At 40.2% G+C, this 18731-nt stretch overlaps 1 protein-coding gene across 1 annotated transcript; it reads right to left on the minus strand.

The window, feature by feature from the left end:
- Positions 1-707: 707 nt before the first annotated feature.
- On the minus strand, positions 708-18613 carry LOC117300776 (replication factor C subunit 1-like). Its single transcript, XM_033784568.1, has 21 exons — positions 18575-18613; positions 17520-17736; positions 16900-16935; positions 15585-15832; positions 15030-15129; positions 14014-14186; positions 13279-13668; positions 12572-12751; positions 11970-12059; positions 10984-11281; positions 10379-10476; positions 9312-9533; positions 8515-8652; positions 8146-8241; positions 6599-6697; positions 5223-5377; positions 3960-4077; positions 3184-3329; positions 2415-2628; positions 1310-1507; positions 708-981 (listed from the first exon to the last, which is right to left on the minus strand). The coding sequence occupies exons 1-21, from the start codon at positions 18575-18577 to the stop codon at positions 862-864; spliced, it is 3339 nt and encodes a 1112-aa protein (XP_033640459.1). The 5' UTR covers positions 18578-18613; the 3' UTR covers positions 708-861.
- Between the last annotated feature and the right edge of the window lie 118 nt (positions 18614-18731).

Genomic DNA, 18731 nt, shown 5'->3' on the forward strand with positions numbered 1-18731 from the left:
CGTAAGTCCAAGCTTTGCACAAGGCCCAACTTCATAGAACTAATTAAGCAGAAAGAACTGTTAAAAGAATTCTGCTAAGCAGAAATGAGCAGGATACCAGTCACAAATTGTATGTGAAATGATAATTTGACTGGTAACTGTATTCTGATAAGTGAATTATTTGGTGCTAAGCCGCTTTTTTGTGCTAAAGTAGCTCTATGAAGTTGGGCCCAATTTCATAGGGCTGCTTCAAGCTAAGCAAATTTGCATGCTTACTGTAATAGACAAAATTTGCTAAGGTGTAACATATTAGGTTAGCAAGAATATTAGGTGGCCATTTTGCGCATTCACCATGGATTTGTATTTACAAGTCATTCATTTTCATACGGTAGGGAAGATTAGCATGCCTTTTCATGCGCTTACGCTTAGCAGCGCTATGAAATGGAATTCACACAGTAAGCATACAATTGGCAGTTCAGCAGCTCTATGAAATTGGGCCCTAGGGATGTCGTAAGTGACATGGTATATAATGGGTGCGTTCTATTAGCACCCTGGGTCGACCCTGCGGTGCTCACTCGGGTGAGCCCCTGACAAGAGCTAATCAAACGATCACACTCGCCCTCTTGTGTTGTTGTCATGCACATCAGGTCACCACCAAGTGACCCACTCCATAAGCAGGGCACTCGGGGCTGACCTGGGTGAGCCCCTGGAATAACGTCAAAGCTATTCAAACGTACCGGGGCAGACCGGGTCAACCCAGGGAAGCTAAACGAACGCACCCAATGTTTAAAAACATCATCACTGGGCAGCTTCCCAGTTTTGTTATCAAAACTTCCTCCTTCTTAAGCCTGACAGATAGTCTTGTTTCTAGATTAACGTCAACTATTTGGCTTTTGATTTTCCCTTTGCAGTCCCTCGTCCTTTGGCTGCTGCTTTGCCCTTTGAACATTTACCTTTGACCCCACTGGTTGTACTGCTTGATTCACCTTTGGTTTTCTTAACCTGTCAAAGAAATACAAACACACTTAGGATTGAAAAACTTTGACAACAAATTTTGTTGCATGGGTAACACCAATCAATATTTGTTACTCCCGATGCAAATTTAACATCTGGACCCAATTTCAGGGAGCTGCTAAAGCACAAAAAGTAGCTAAGCATAACAAAATAACGCTTACCAGAATAAGGTTCCCAGCCAAACTACCATGCTTCAAGTGCATTTATGACTGGTAACCTACTAATTTCTGCTTTTAGCTAAGCATTATTCTGTGCCAATGCAGCTCTATGAAATTGGGACCATGTTAAACACTCATCATATTACGAATGACGTTACCTTGATCATAGCATTCTTACTGATGTCATCATCACTATCCTCTTCCTCCCCCACAGCAGGCTCCGCCCCCTCCTCATCACCATAGCCATCCCCATCCTCCATAGCAACAGCACCTTTACGTTTCTTGCCGACATCACCAAATGCATATGGCATCATGTGTCCTTCTTTGTTGAATGCTCTTGTGAAAGCCGCTTTGACCTGGGGATTAAAGGAACATTACAGACTTGGTAAGAAAACAGATTTAAATAAAACTTACACGGTCTATTGATGATGATAGTAAAAATCATCCCTTGAAATATATTTTTCTTAAATGTCGTATTTGATAAAAAATAAAAACAACAAATTTTTCCCGATTGGGAGTTAATCGCTCAGTGAGTGTTTTATTCATTTTTGGTTTGCATCGATGCAATGCAACATGTGTAATCCCTTCTCACTATTTTCTCATGACCCAGATGGCCGACCAATCTCAAACTTCTACAGGTTTGTCAGTTTCCGATATGGCGGCTTACACTGCCAACAACTGTTTTGTTGGCAAAAATTTACTTTGTCATGTTCGTTTAAAGCCATTGGACACTTTCGATGAACAGTATTGTCTAAAGGCCCACACTTCGTGTATCACAACTTTTATATAAAATAACAAACCTGTGAAAATTTAGGCTCAATCGGTCATCGGAGTCTGGAGAAAATACGGGAAAACCCAACCTTGTTTCCGAACGTTTCGCCGTGTCATGACATGTGTTCAAAATAAATCTGTAATTCTCGTTAGCAAGAATTGATAAATGTTTTAATGTTTTCTCGAAAAGTAAAGCATTTCATGGAATAATATTTCAAGAGAAGTCTTTCACCATTACCTTTTGTAAACCCTGTAAGTTATTTGTAAATCTGTGAACTTTTTTTTTTTTTCTGTTCCGAAAGTGTGCTTTAAAAGTTTTTTCATCAACACAGCACCTTGTAAACCATACCATGGTGCTATCGTAAAGGAATCTGTCTCATACTTCCAGCTCCATAATGCTTTGCAGGAAAATACAGAATGTTAAAGGGCCTTGAGTGTCATTCACAGAGTGACGGTTATAAGCGCTGTATAAGAAGCCACATTTGTTTTTACCTTTGGTGGTACAGCTGCCATTGGTTTCGTCCTTCCTTCAAACTGACTCACTTCCAGCACAGTATCAAAATCCTCTCTTGTAAGATCGTAGCTATTGAGCAACTCAACGACCTCTGACACGCCTTCTGATTCCCGAGTCAACAGAGGTTGCGTTAGAAAATCCCGTAAGCGTGGGATGTAGTCAAAGTTGACATCTTTGATGCTGGCTGCTGCACTGTAAAACATAATAATACTTGAGGTTAGAAATTTATTTCAAATGTGGCAGAAAAAGTAACACCAAACTACCCAAGACTTTTTGAACACTAGGTGGCAGCAGACTTACCAGGTAAGTTTCTATACAAATAAAACTAACCTGGGCTCAATTTCATAAAGCCTGTAAGCACAAAACTTGCTAAGCACAGAATAGTATTGCTTAACAGAAATATGTTACCAGCAAAAAAAGTTTACATTGTTGTGACTGGTGCCCAACTCAATGTTTGCTTAGCAGAGAAAATTGCTCAGCATTTAAAATTGCTTAGCAGTATTTTCTGCTTAACAACTTTATCTTCATGAAATTGGCCCCGAGATAATGATGCCACCTTGCTTAGTGACGAGACTGTCCCTTTGTAAGGAATGCTTTGTAGAAGCTAACATTTATCGGTTTAAGGTGGTTTACCATTCCTGATGTCTTTCTTACTAGTTTGCTTGTTAGAGCATGTATAGGAGTTCTTTACTACTATTATGAATTACTAACATTGCTTTTTGCCCTGACACAATGATATACACTTACGACAGTCTCATATGTTGCTGGATTTCTTGCAGTAATCTTTGGTTCTTGTTTCTCGTTGAATTCTTTCCCAACCAGCTTGGGAATGTAATCATCTCCTTCAGGTAGCCTTTCATAATCGCACCAGGAACGACGCTGGCGAAGATCGCCTGGATGGGCGAGAAAATAAAGGAACATTATGGAATTGGTAAGAAAAAAACTTGTCCAAGATCACATATTTACATCAAACTTACACTGTCTTTTGATGATAGTAAAAAACATCACTTTCGTTTGAAATGTCATATTTGATGAGAAATAAAACTACTGGAGTTATCGCTCAGAGTGGGTTTTTTTTTTTTGCATCAATGTTATGCAAAATGTAACCGGTTTGTCACTATTTTCTTATGACCCAGATGGCCGATCGATCTCAAACTTCTACAGGTTTGTCAGTTTATGTGAATGATTGATTACATGAAGTGCTTACACTGCCAGCAACTGTTTTGTTCCTTTAAAACAAACTCTGTCATGTTGCAATATTATATCAACACCTTCGGATGTGACGTAAAGCCGTTGGTCCCGTGTGGTGTGTAACAGAAGGGGTTTGCCCCGGAGTTCCTGGTTTTGGCTGCATATTGTGCCACAGCACCTTCTGAAGCATTAAGTGGTGCTTTTGTGTTGTGTATCACAAAAAAAGAACCCAATGCAATTGTCACTAACAGGTTTGCCCAGGGCCTAGTTTCATAGAGTCTCTAAGTACACAAACTTGCTAAGCACAAACAACTTTAGCTTGTGTGACAAACCTGTGTTGGTAACAGACTCCATCGTTGGGTAGTACGGATTGCTCTATCCACAAGATCCCCTTGACACATACTGTCTGCAGCTTTGCTTATCAGATCAAGATGCTTCTTGAGATCTCCTCTGTAATTAGCAAAATATAATTCCATAAAACCCGCATTCATACTGAGTATTATTCCTATAGTTTTATTTGGTCAGGTTTTTAGCTCTTTGTTTCTATTGTTAGGCACATTAAGGAATCTGTGATTCAATAATGACCCTTATAAATGCTAAATGGTGTTTAGAGCTTTGCATGGTGTGGAGAATAAGAGCCACTATAAATATAAATATGAATAGTCAACTTGCGGGTACAACCATGGGTAAAAACTCTTTTGAAGGAGTGGTGGCTCTGAAAAGAGCCGGTTTGGTCTCGACGTTTCAAACAGTATACTCTGCTCATCTTCAGTATTCTCTGCTCCTCTTCTGCTCGTCTCCTTCAAAAGACCACCACTCCTTCAAAAGAGTTTTTACCCATGGTTGTTCCTGCAAGTTTACTATTAATATTTATATTTATAGTGGCTCTTATAAATGCTGTTCATTTTTACTATTATTATTATTAGGTGGTCGTCATTTACCAAAATAGTATTATGCTCAAGTGGTTAAGAGCACTGAATTCAAGTTCTGATGGTTCAGTTATCAGAGTGTGGGTTCAGGTCCCAGTCGTGACACTTGTGTCCTTGAGAAAGATGCTTTACTATAATTGCTTCTCTTCACCCAGGGGAATAAATGGGTGACTGCGAGGGTAGAGGTTGATTATGTGTAAGAAAAACCTTTTGAGAGCTATGGTTGCCCGGGCTGTTTACTCCCCAGAGAGCCGAGAAAGATTAAAGAAATGTTATTGGCCCATTGACCAGGGCACTAATGTAAAGCGCATTGCTAAAACAGTTATTGTGCTATAAAAACTTGGTACTGTTATAATATTTTGCAGGAATAAACATTACAGGCCGAGCGGAAACATTGGCACCCTCACATGCATGAGTGAAGAAAGAGAGCTGTGGTGATCCAATCAGGACTACATTCAAGGGATGAATGAATGTTTTATTTGAAAAAAGGCTATGAAAGACATCTGGCGACAGCAAACTTGCCAGGTAAACTTCTATTGTTATCTACGCTTGTTTTTTAAAATTGCTGTGCTTAGTACCCCGGCCATTTCTTGCTTAGCCAAGAAATTTGCCATGCAGAATTTTCTGTATAATAACATTTCTATGAAATTGGGCCTTGATACTTACTTGGCTTTCTTGGGTCGGACAGCCAAGTAGTTTTCTTGGACAAAGAGAGGCGCGATGGAATAATCGTGGAAGAATAATCCCATCTTATCGATCAGAGACATCTTCTCCGCTTCCTCCCCGCAAGCAAACACTTGCCGCAATACATCCCATGGACCCTGTCAACAATTCACATTTAAACCAACTTATTATTTCTGGTTATGAAACTTAGGCTGCTTATAAGTGAAGTTAAAGGAACATTACAGAATTGGTTTTGCTAACAAAACAGTGGATGGCAGTGTTAGCACTCTATGTAATCCGCCATATTCATAAACTGAAAAATCTGTAGAAGTTTGAGATCGATCGGCCACCTGGGTCACGAGAAAATAGTTTAAAACCGCTAACACATTTTGCATGACATCGATGGAAGAAAAAAATGAATAAAATGCTCACTAAGCGATAAACTCCAAACGCGAAATTAGATTACTTATTTCTCATAAAATGTAGCTCTCAAGCCTGAGGAAACCTGTAAACAAGGGTGCTTGCTATGTGAACCAGAAACACAGGGGTTAACCCCTACTCTTCCATAAAAAGTGTTCTGTGTTCTTTTATGTGCACTACCAATCCTATCCACAGAACCTATGGCTTAAAGACACTGGACCCCTTTGGTAATTGTCAAAGACCAGTCTTCTCACTTGGTGTATCTCAACATATGCATACAATAACAAACCTGTGAAAATTTGGGCTCAATTGGTCGTTGAAGTTGCGAGATAAAAATGAAAGAAAAACACCCTTGTTGTGTGCATTAAGATGGTTGATTTCGAGACCTCAAATTCTTAATCTGAGGTCTCGAAATCAAATTCGTGGAAAATTACTTCTTTCTCGAAAACTTTGTCACTTCAGAGGGAGCCGTTTCTCACAATGTTTTATACCATCAACCTTTCCCATTACTCGTAACTAAGTAAGGTTTTATACTAATAATTATTTTGAGTAATTACCAATAGTGTCCACTGCCTTTAGTGTCCCATGCCGCATGTAAATATTTGCCTTGTGCGTTATTAGCGCCTGCGTAAGCCTGGGTGTCAAGTTGCATGTAGCTATAAACGCTGAATGTGCTACTGGTCTTGAACAGCTCCAACTATGTCTTTATTAGCCATTTAATACCAGATAAACATGGTCATGTGACAACCTTTCAACCAATAGGATTGCCTGAAGTGTCTAGGGCATTTTTTAAATAATGGTTTTTTAGTTAGTTCACCAGTTCAATCAAATTGATTTAACATTGAACTAACCAATTTTATCAATTTGGTTTAGTCTCGACCTAACCATTTACGAGTTATGGTTTTAACTTGAAGTAACCAGTTCTACAAACTAAGTTGTGATACTAAACTGATACTAACCAGTTTGAGATCTTTCTTGGCCTTCTGAGCATCAGAATCCACCTGGTCTTGGCTGAGTTTCTTCATTCCAGCGCTCCACATACTCATATTATGAAGAACCTAAAAGTACAATCCATGCAAGAAACAAGACAGATGAAAATCATGAAAGAGATAAATAGTCAAACTGTACTGACTTGAGAAGTTCATCATCATGATCGTAGAAACAGTGTTTCTCTTAACTGTGGTCCGTTGACCAAAAGCTACACGAGTACCAGGGCCAACAGTAGATATAATTTGGCGATCAAGCCCTATTTTTAGTACAAGGCTTAGAATGACAATAACTACAAACAATGGTATCAAACAATAGAGCTACATTATTATTGGTAGTCAAATTCTAATTAGGAAGAAATGACTGAGGGACTGTTCAAATTTGTTTCATTTTATGATGCACGCTAGAAGCCTGGCTGGTAGAGCAGAATGCACTACCTTCCCAACTTTTTAGAGGCAATTATGGTTAAGTGCCTTGCTCAAGGGCACAAGTGTCATGACCGGGACTCGAACCCACACTCTGCTGCTGACAACACCAGAGCTTTGGTTTCGGTGAACTAGACCGCTCGGCCATGACAAGCCAATGCACACGTGTATACAACAGCGCATTCCAGCGCCTTTTAATGAGGGACTGAGTGTCATGACTGGGATTCAAACCCACACTCTGCTGCTGACAACACCAGAGCTTGGGTTCGGTGAACTAGACCGCTCGGCCATGACAAGCCAATGCACACGTGTATACAACAGCGCATTCCAGCGCCTTTAGATGAGGGACTGAGTGTCATGACTGGGATTCGAACCCACACTCTGCTGCTGACAACACCAGAGCTTGGGTTCGGTGAACTAGACCGCTCGGCCATGACAAGCCAATGCACACGTGTATACAACAGCGCACCCCAGCGCCTTTTAATGAGGGACTGAGTGTCATGACTGGGATTCAAACCCACACTCTGCTGCTGACAACACCAGAGCTTTGGTTTCGGTGAACTAGACCGCTCGGCCATGACAAGCCAATGCACACGTGTATACAACAGCGCATTCCAGCGCCTTTTAATGAGGGACCGAGTGTCATGACTGGGATTCAAACCCACACTCTGCTGCTGACAACACCAGAGCTTGGGTTCGGTGAACTAGACCGCTCGGCCATGACAAGCCAATGCACACGTGTATACAACAGCGCATTCCAGCGCCTTTAGATGAGGGACTGAGTGTCATGACTGGGATTCGAACCCACACTCTGCTGCTGACAACACCAGAGCTTGGGTTCGGTGAACTAGACCGCTCGGCCATGACAAGCCAATGCACACGTGTATACAACAGCGCACCCCAGCGCCTTTTAATGAGGGACTGAGTGTCATGACTGGGATTCAAACCCACACTCTGCTGCTGACAACACCAGAGCTTTGGTTTCGGTGAACTAGACCGCTCGGCCATGACAAGCCAATGCATACGTGTATACAACAGCGCACTCCAGCGCCTTTTGGAGAGGGACTGAGACTTAGAGTGTCATTTCTACAAACCTGTCTGATATCTTGATTTGATGCCGTGATGATATGCTCCATGGCTAACGGTGGGATTGTTACACCTTCCTTGAATGCAATGGATAACATCGCACCCTGAAATAATAATAATAATACCAATAACCCGTTTTTATATAGCGCTTTTCACACCCGAGGGCTTCTCAAAGCCCTTCCAACATTATTAGCATTCAAATGCATCTGCAATCACTCAATATGCATTGTGTGTTTAATAATAATAATAATAACACTTAGCTTCAACTAAATTTGTTTTTGTTCGACCCCAAATCTACAAATTGTTACAAAAAAACACAATAGAATACATTATCAAACAGAAGTCTGATTGATTTGATTGATTGATTTTTTGTTTACCTTAATCTGTTTGACCTGAGGTCGATAGAATCGAAGATCAAAGCAATGATTCGCTAATGATCTAATCTTAGGATGATTACGATCATTGCACATACAGATCACAGGGATGTGAGATTTCTTGATCATCTGGATAAACTCCTATCAAAGTAAAAATACAAACAGAAATGTTATTATACAACACAATAATACTAGATGAAACATCTAAAGAAAACAGCAACAGACTCCAGCATTCTTCTAAAGACGTTCAGAGCATACTGATCGAAACGCTGAGTCGTTAACCACAGGTTCTTTTCAGTTCAGAGGCAATGCTACACCAAAGAGACTTTACAGCAAACCTCACTAGGTAAAGAAAGCTGATCATCTTGTAAAAATGTGTAATTTTTTCGCCGAAAAATTGTTCTTCTGTTTTACTTGCATAGATGCCCATCAAGTCAGAGACAATATAACGGAGTCCGACGTTGAAATGCTTCATGCTGTTGGATTTGATTAAGGTACATTTCAGCTTTGTTTAAACTCAAAGAGCAAATACCGGGTCACACCCCTTTTCTTAGCGATAAGTGTAACTGGGTTCATTTATGTACATTACACCACACAAGTGACCAATGGCTTTACTATCCTTTCGAATCAATGAGCAACCATGGTTAAGTGTCTTGCTTAAGGACACAATGGTCATGACTGGGACTCAAACCCACACTCTGCTGAACAGAAACACCAGAGCTTGAGTCAGGTGCACTTGACTGCTCGGATACGACACACCATAATTAAAACCAAAATGATCAATAGAGAAACATTTGTACCTGAACTCCGCCCCGGTCCTCATTCCCAGACATCCCATCGACCTCATCCATCAAAAGGCACTGACGATGAACTTTAACCTCTGACCCTTTGCTCTGATCACCTTTGACCTTTAAGTAGCCTTGGATTGAGTCAGTGTGTAAGAATTCCTTCATGATGACATCTAGTGTTTTCTTACTTCGTGACGAGCTGGCGTTGAGTTCTAATGTCTCATAACCCAACTCCTGGAAATAAGAAAAAATAACAAATCATTCTTAAAGAATCTGGGCCCAATTTCATGGCTCTGCTTACAAATCAGCACTTACAAAAGCAGGGAATTCCGTGCTTATGTCAAAGTTAGCATGGAATTTTTCTGCCACACCCCGATGGCTAAACCAAATGACAACGGCCTCCAATCGGTGGACTCTCCTTTGTTGAACTCTCTATCCTGACAAAGGGTGAAACTAAATAATATTCTATACCCCTATGCAAATTTTAAATATATTAAATCGTTGAGGTACATGTACCCGCTACTAATAATTTAGAATTCAAACTGCCTCTAGGTACGGGGCAATGTCAGTGGTCTAGTTGGTAAGACATCTGGGTCCAATTTCATGGCTTTGCTTACCATAAGCACAGAATCAGCGCTTACGGGAACAGGTTATTCTGTGCTTACGGCAAGCGTATTTCACAAGTAAGCGGCAAATTTTTGCTTCTGCGCGTGCGTACTCATTGTTACTAGGCACTCTACGCTTACAAGAATAGCGCAGAAACTCGGCGCTTGCGCGTAAGCAGGGAATTGTGATCGTAAGCACAGAACTCAGCGGTAAGCAGAGCCATGAAATTGGGCCCTGCTCTATTAGCAAAGGTTGTGGGTTTGCATTCCACTCGGGTATGCCTGTGATTTTTTTTCACAGAACTCAGGAAAGTACCGAGTATACAGTGGTAACACACATCGGTGTATGGGTAAAACCAAATGATAATCTTTATCCCGATGCAAATTTAACACATATTAGATCAAATACCTACTGTCTCATTTGTTACAGGTCCTAAGTTTTGAAGTCACGGCAAGTACACATTGATTTCTTACCTTGCATACTAACTCAGCTGTTGTTGTTTTACCAATACCAGGAGGTCCAGATAGCAAGGCAGCCTTGAAGCAGAAACCATCGTCTTTATTGAATCGAGCTGAAACAGAGAGGTAATGAGTTTGTCATTATAATCACAATAATACTCAATTCTCATATAGCGCTTTATCACATGCCTAGGGGCATATCAAAGCGCTTAGTATTTTGTCTTGCAAGGTATGTGGAGCTAGGTCTTTACAAGCTGCTGTAGGGCAATATGCTGTCATTTAAACCAGCACAGGGGCAAATCCCTTCTCTTAATGATACGTGCACTGGGTTCTTTTACGTGCATTACAGGTCTATGTCCCATCCGACGGATAAAGCATCATGGTTTAGTGTCTTGCTTTTAAAGAACAACAGTGTCAGGATTGGGATTAGAACCCACACTCTGCTGATCAGAAACACCAGAGCTTGAGTTTGGTGCTCTTAACCACTTAACCATGACATGGCACAAATAAATGCACAAAATAGTTAAAGGCCTGACGTTTCGACCCTAGCAGAGTCTTTCGCGAAAGCTAAATGACAACCCAACATAAACAGGAAATACTCAAAATTCATAGACCACTACCTCTCTCTTTGCTGGGTCCAGCGTTGTTGTCATGCCAGCGTTTAAGCCACTTTAAGAGTTTATTTGCACAACTCCGATCTCCTTGCTGGCCAATCAACTGCTTCATAGTATGTGGTTTATATTTGTCGACCCACAGTAAGCTCTCTCCTGATTGGTCAGCTGCTTGAGTAGGTTGACTTTTAGGTTGGGATGATGTACTGGGTAGTTGGTGCGATGTTGATGGTTTGGGAGACTGGGTTGGAACTGGAGAAGGTTGCTTGACTGCTCGAGGCTTCTCTTTTTGAGCCATTTCTTCCTTCTAGTTAAACAATGATAATAGTATTTGTAAGATAAGGCTATGCATTGTGGAAAATACTAAAGTAAGGCAGGGGGCCACTTAGCGGTGGCAACAAAGGCGATTGCTTCCATGTCCCCTGATATTGCCTTGGTGCCCTTGAAATGCTCCAGTAGAAACTACAATTTCCTCATAGCGTGCCATTTACCAAGGAGAAAATGTCTTGGTGTCTTTGCCTCTCCAAAAATGAAGCATACAGGGCTGGTAAGGTTTGCGGTGACACCATGTAAGAATTTTTTTCAGTGAGTATTGGTTACTCTAAGGCGCTGGTTTTTCTGCTTGACATTACGATCCGTTGTACTCTCATCGTCTTCTGGAGTACACTGATCGAAGCGATGAGCAAAAACCAGCTTTTCTCAGAGCCACTACTACCCACAAAAGAGATTTTTACACGACTAGATTCCTTTGAGGTGAAATGTTTCTCAAAATATTTTGTGCTAACGAAACTTGCTCTAAGCTAAAACCAAAGGTTTTATTGCAATTATTTTTTTAAGTGATTACGAAAAATGTATACATTCCCTTTAATAACAATATTAATAACACATTCTAACATATCATTGAACATAGACCTGAAAGCAGGGAAAGAAAAAGCATTCAAGAAAAACCACTACCAGGTAAAACAAACAGGAAAACTGTCAAGTTGGAAATCTACCTTGATTGTTGATGATTTCTTTCCTGGTCTTGATCGGATGAAATAAAAAAATTCATCTTCGGTGAGAATCTTAGTGCCATGTGATTCAGCCTGTATAAAACACAAATAAAACTAATCATTGATACAGGTCAAAGGTCACGAATGTTGAGATAGGCAAGATGATGCACAGGAACTGTTTGTTGGAGGATTCAATAATGGACTTCACGTATACCCTGTGGAGGAGGGGAAAAGAGCACTGGACTCAAACTCTTGTGTTTCTGATCAGCAGAGTGTAGGTTCGAGTCCTGGTTGTCACTTTTGTCCTTAAGCAAGACACTTAACCATTGCTTCATCCTTCGAAGGGACGTAAAGGCGTTGTTTTGTGTAATGCATGTAAAAGAACCCTGTGCACTTATCGAAAAGAGAATGGGATTTGATTGGCAGCATATTGAGTTACAGCACCTTGTAAACCATCACATGGTGCTATGTAAAAGGAGTAGGTACCATACCTTACAGAAAAATACTGAATGTTGAAGTACCTTGAGCATCACTGAGTGACGATAAAAGCGCTAAATAAGAAGCCTCTATTATTAATACCCAAATAGACAGACCGGCCAACAAACCTTTTGTATCTTTGCAGGTCCAGGATCGCGTCCAGTAATGAGATAAGATGTTTTCTTTGACACTGTTGTGGTAACTTTACCTCCCATTCGTTCTATCCCTTCTTTGGCTTCATCTTTCTCTACATAGTCCAGAACTCCAGTCATAACGAAAGTCAATCCAGCTAAACAGCCCTCCTCACCCTGTGACAGTCAAAACAACGGAGTGCAATGGTGAGAATATTTTCATTCGTTGAAAGATGGAATGTTGCAATACAAAGAGGTAAAGCCAAAAGCCAAATTGAATTGAATGGTTTTTTTTTTCAATGAATGAAAGTTAATATTCTCTCCATTGCACGAATGCAAAACATTCATTTTTCGTTAAATTTAACCTTCAAGTCAAGTCAACTGCAGGAAAACAATGTACAATAATGTTTTCTGGCATCCACTATGGGGGTTTTGTTCTGTGCATATGAATGGTTCATCCCATGGAAACTTCACCATTCATTCATCTTTCATCAAACTGATCAAGTCCAAACTTAATAGACTTTTATCATAATGCGCCCATCTTGATTTTCTGTCATTCAAATCAATGTAACCAAACTGAGGCTGCAAGGAGAAATAGTCTGGTTCCTTTTTGTGCCATGAATATTAGCACCAATTGCTATTATTTGATGCAGGGAACATGACCAAGATGGCAACAGCATGGTAATATTCCTAATTACATGTACCTCAGGCATTTCCTTAGCACCAAGTGATCTTGGTCCATCACGGCTTAAATATCTCCTGTAATTTGCCCCGCCTCCTTTCTTCTTTGATGCTGAGTCTTGGTCAGGTGTCTCGACTTCTTTGCTGCCTGTCACACTTGGTGTCTTAGTAGGTGTGGCCCTTGAAGACCTGGCATTTGTAGGCGTGGCATTTGTAGGCACGCCCTTTGTAGGCGTGGCCTTTGTTGGTGTAGCTTTAGTTGGTGTTTTTGCAGATACTGCTGCTTCAATTTGTGTAGCTTTTAAAGGCATGGCTTTTGAAGGTGTGACCTTTATAGCAGTGGCTTTTGTAGGCGTGGATTTTGTAGGCGTGGCTTTTGTAGGCGTGGCTTTCTCCTTTGTAGGTGTGGCATCCTGGAAGAAATTCAAAAATAATATTTAAGTTTGCTGAAAGTGGGTCTGCAAAAAAATATATAAACTATTCACCTATTCACCTACTACAAGCAGACTTATATATTTGAGGGCCTTGAGCATCACTGAGTGATTTTTTTAAATGTTTTTTGTGCAAGTCGCCCAAAACATGGCTACAAGCCACTCTAGGTTAAGGGCTACAAGGAAAAAACATAGACATGCAGAAACTCAGTGGAGCTGAAGGTAGGAATTGATGCACTATATAAGAAGTAACTATTATTATTGCATTATTATTATTATTATGTCTCAAGTTACATATCTATAATTGTGCATTAAAACTTTACTTACTGATGATTTGCGATGTTTCGATGTTTGTCTTACACTTACAGGTGTTTCTTCCACCACAGTGACCTTTGACCTGGAACTTGACCTTTCACCTTGACCTCTTTCTGGAGTATTTTCTACTAGGATTGTGGAATTAGCTCGTACTTTCTCTGCAACTTTGCTCGCCAAACCTTTACCTTCAACAATGGAAGAGAGTCTGCGTTAATCTCAGAGTTCAAAACGTGGGTATGAGAGTTCACTATAAATTGTTATCATGCTGCCACCATTTGGGTAATGTTCCCGGTATCCCATTACAAAGATCAATGTTAAAATTAATTGTATGAAAAGAAACCAGACTATTCCTTCTTCCAGCCTAGGTTTGGTTACATTCATTTGAATTGGGAGAAAAATCAAGATGGCCACACCCTGATAAAGGTCTATAGCCCCTTTCACACAAAAGCCAAAAACTAACAACCCTTGTTTTGGGCGCCAGTTGTCTGTCCCAAAGGTTGCATACAATCATGACAAACATTCACACAGCACACACATCGTTCCCGACGTCGCTCGTTTATGCGAGATCACACACTTGTCAGTTCGGTGATGCTCTGTCCGTGTCCCGTTTTGTGTAATGTCATTGCGTTAGGTAACCACCTATTGCTTTCTCGGCATGCCATATGTGTTTTTTTAATGCGACTTATCAGCGTCCTGACTCCAAAGATGAATGTATCTAAGAGCATTTTGCTGTAGCAAACGGCCATCATTTTGAGATCTCGTGTGAAATGGGCTCATGTTCATAACTTTTACCAAACTAACCTATTGAATGTCCTAAGCTGAGGAAACATTCAAACATGAAACAATGAATGACCTCTTTCTAACTTCAGGTGAGGTTTGCAGTAACAGCATGTGTGAATCTTTTTTGAGTAATGGTGATTCTGAAAAGAACCGGTGGTTGACAACTCAACGCTTCATCAGTATGCTCTGAGCATCTTCATTATTGAGAAAATCAAATTAAGTGAGAAATCTAATCGTTTAAGATTCACCTTTTTTCATTGCCGGGCTGACGTCCATTTTATAGATTCTTGGGCTTCTTCGACATGGTGAGGAATTATCAGTTGATTTAACACTATCGGTCCGCAGAGACTGTTAAGAGAAAATATAAAAGAAATGAAAAAAAGACACCCCAAAAATTGGGCTCTTGTGGAGAAGATACATGGGACTCACAACAAATATTTTAGGGATAAAATCAGACAAGGAATGTGAGGTAAGCTGATCAAGCCTAATTTCGTTGCTCTGCTTACCGTAAGCAAAGAATCGGTTCTTACATCAATTAGGGGATTCTGTGCTTGTGTCAAGCATATTTCATGAGTTAGCAGAGGGTTTTTACTTGTGCGTGTGTGTAGACCACAATACTAGGCACTTATTGTTTACACAGACGGTGCAGAAATTCAACGCTTGCACAGTAAGCGGAGAATGGTGATCCTAATCGCAGAAATCGGTGGTTTTCTTTTTTTGTAGGCGCCTTGGTTGTTTTGTTGGTGCAGTGCGCATTATAAATCCATATTAGTATTATTATTATCTGAGAAGAGGATATCTGCCTTGGTAGGTGTTTTATGTTCCTGATCCAACTGTTCCAGCGTTTGTTTGAAGTCCACATCTTCATGTTGCTCCGAGCCCAGACGTGGTTTCTTAGGAGTGACTTTGGAAGATCTCTGGATGGGACTGGCGCCAAAGAAGTCTGATACAGTTGTGACCTTTTTCTTGACGGGGGAGGGGCTCAAGACTTTCTTGGACTTGGTTGATGATGACTTCGTGGAAACGCTGATGGGTGATTTAGAGGCTGGGACTTGAGAAAAAAATGACACACTATTACTGAGAAAATAGAACTAGCTGTTTACCAATCAAAAGAACTGATGATATAAATGCAAAAAATAGTTAATGGCCTGACGTTGCGACCCTAGCAGTAGAGTCTTTCTTTTAAAGGCCATGGACACTATTGGTAATTGCCAAAGACTAGCTTTCACAGTTGGCGTATCTCAACATACGCATAAAATAACAAACCTGTAAAAATTTGAGCTGAATCGATCATCGAACTTGCGAGATAATAATGAAAGAAAAAACACCCTTGTCAAACAAAGTTGTGTGGGTTTAGATGGTTGATTTCGAGACCTCAAGTTCTAAACCTGAGGTCTAAAAATCAAATTCATGGAAAAGTACTTCTTTCTCGAAAACCAAGGCACTTCAGAGGGTGCCGTTTCTCACAATGATTTATACCATCAACCTCTCCCCATTACTCGTCACCAAGTAAGGTTTTATGCCAATAATTATTTTGAGTAATTACCAATAGTGTCCACTGCCTTTAACTCTTAACTGCTTGGTTTAGCAAAGGTCCTATAAAGCTCTTTTCACACTGTGTCTCCTATCCCCGGCTGGTGAATGCAGCTTAGGGGACGCCCCCCAGGAGTTGTTTAACCCCACGGTTACTCGGTGCACTTTAACACTGTCCTTGCCTAAAGTCCCTATTCACTAGGGTTCCGGATGCAGGTTTCAAGAATACCCCAGAGTTTTACTGCTTACCCCTACTCCGGAGCTGGGTTGGCTATTTGTATTCCCCGGGGTATGCCCATATGCTGGGGCAGACTGGGGGGGGGGTGTGAAAGGGCTGGCCGTTATTCCCCTGGGGGCAACTCAGAGGCATCTCGGATCAGAACATTGTCAATCAGGGCCAATTGCATAGAGCTGCCTAAGCCACAAATATTGCTTAGAAGTTTTCTGCTAAACAAAAGCAAGCAGATTACGAGTAACAAATTGTACATGTGGAATGCTAGCTAACTGGTAATCTTACTGTAGTAAGCATATTTTTATTGGGCTTATCTTTTGTCTTTGCTTTGAAGCTGCTCTATGATATTGTACCTTTTCTCTTCTTCGGGAAAGTCTCCTCATCTGAATCTAAAAATCAAAACAAAACTACTTTTTTTAGTTTACATGATCTACCTAACAAGGCAACTCACCAAAGGCTCCCACGAGGGGATATCAAGCTGGCAACAGCCAATCTCTCTTTACGAAGATTGGTTTTAGTCAACCAATCGTCATTCAGGAACTACTCAACAAAACTTGTTCTAGTCATTTGTATTTGAGTTACTCAACTCAATTCAATTCATTTCCACATGTCTTTTCCATATAGGTGAAAAGGAAAGAAAAGGAAAACAAATACAGGACAAGTATGAGATTGAAAAACAGTCCAGACTAACTTAAAACAAAATTGAAATGGGAGCAAGCAAAGGAGGGAACATTTGCAACTTTGTCATATAATTTTGTAAAACTGCTTAATATTTGGTTACCCTGTTTTATTTGTCATCTAAATCTATTGTGCAAAACAATTTAGACACATAGTTTTTTTCTCCAATAGTTTGGAAACCCTTTCACCAAATCCTGGCTAAAACCATGGCAACATCTCTTAATCAATGAATTTTTCCAGTCAACAAGTCTTGAATAAATAATTGAATATTTGAATGGAATAACGAGGCACAAACCTGAATCATAAATGACGGCAGTTTTCTTCATCTTCGCCGGTTTACTGCTGGAAGTCTTTCCTCTCTTTCCTCCATCTTGGAAATCTTCCTCGTCATCATCTAAACGTCTCTTTCTTTTCCCTCCGGTTCCATTTGGCTGTTTCTTATTGGATGAACTGCTTGGTTTAGACTTAGTGGATGAACTTGAAGGAACAGCTCCAAAATACTTACGAATATCCTTGGTTAATCAGAGAAAAGGTAGAAATAAAGTTCTTATTTTTGTTTCATGCTTTGACATGCTTGAGAAGGGGGTTTCCTTGAAGCACAATTACTTAACTTAAACATTTTCATAAATCATGTACATTTGAAAAACTCTATTAAAAGTAAGTTGATATTATAATGTTTAAATTCATTTTCAGCAGTGTTCAGTGTCACTGACTGGCTTTCATTTTTAGGAAACTATAAAGCCGGCAGATCCGATGGCGGTAGCACACTCTTTCAATTAATACAAACAAGAACAGCCTGTTTTGTATAATATAACTTTACAAAACAGTTAAATCAAGTTAAGTCAGGTAAAGTCAAGTCAGTTAAATTTGACACACTCTGATCAAATCCCCACCAGGCAGGTGCTGTTGTTAAAAAGATTTACTTTCCTTTTTTTTTCTTTAAAAAAATCAAACCCTTGCTTCCCCCCCCCCCCCCTTGATTTTTAAATTATTACTGTTGTTTTGGAAAACTTCAGCAAAGTTGAGAAGCTGTGGGTCTGTGTTGATGTTGACAAGTGTTGTTAATATTAAGCCAGTCAGTGGTGCAGTGTATTAATTTGTATTGAATATTTCCTTTTTTGGAACTAACTGACACTGACATGAGTAAGCTCTTCCTTGCTATGTCATGCTATAGAGTGATGTACACAAACACTAGTTGCCGATCTAAATTGATTGCAGGATTGGACCGTGGTCCTCCGATCTCATAATCCCATAAACCTATTTATGACAACACTTAATATGAACCCCCTTGTCAGCTTAAAGGTACAATTTTACCAGCACAAATAACATAAAAACGTAAAATACAATTACCATTTTGATCAGAGTTTGTCATGTCTTTGCCCATTCGCGCCATATGTATACTTTGTCCCAATTGACAATCGTCCCAACTATAGTTGGGACTGGTCCTAGCTTGAGTGTTCAAGTTGGGCATCCCAACTATAGTTGGGACTATCGAGAGTGTTCAAAA

This window comes from Asterias rubens, chromosome 16 (genome assembly GCF_902459465.1).
Source record: "Asterias rubens chromosome 16, eAstRub1.3, whole genome shotgun sequence".
NCBI classification, from domain to species: Eukaryota; Metazoa; Echinodermata; class Asteroidea; order Forcipulatida; family Asteriidae; genus Asterias; species Asterias rubens.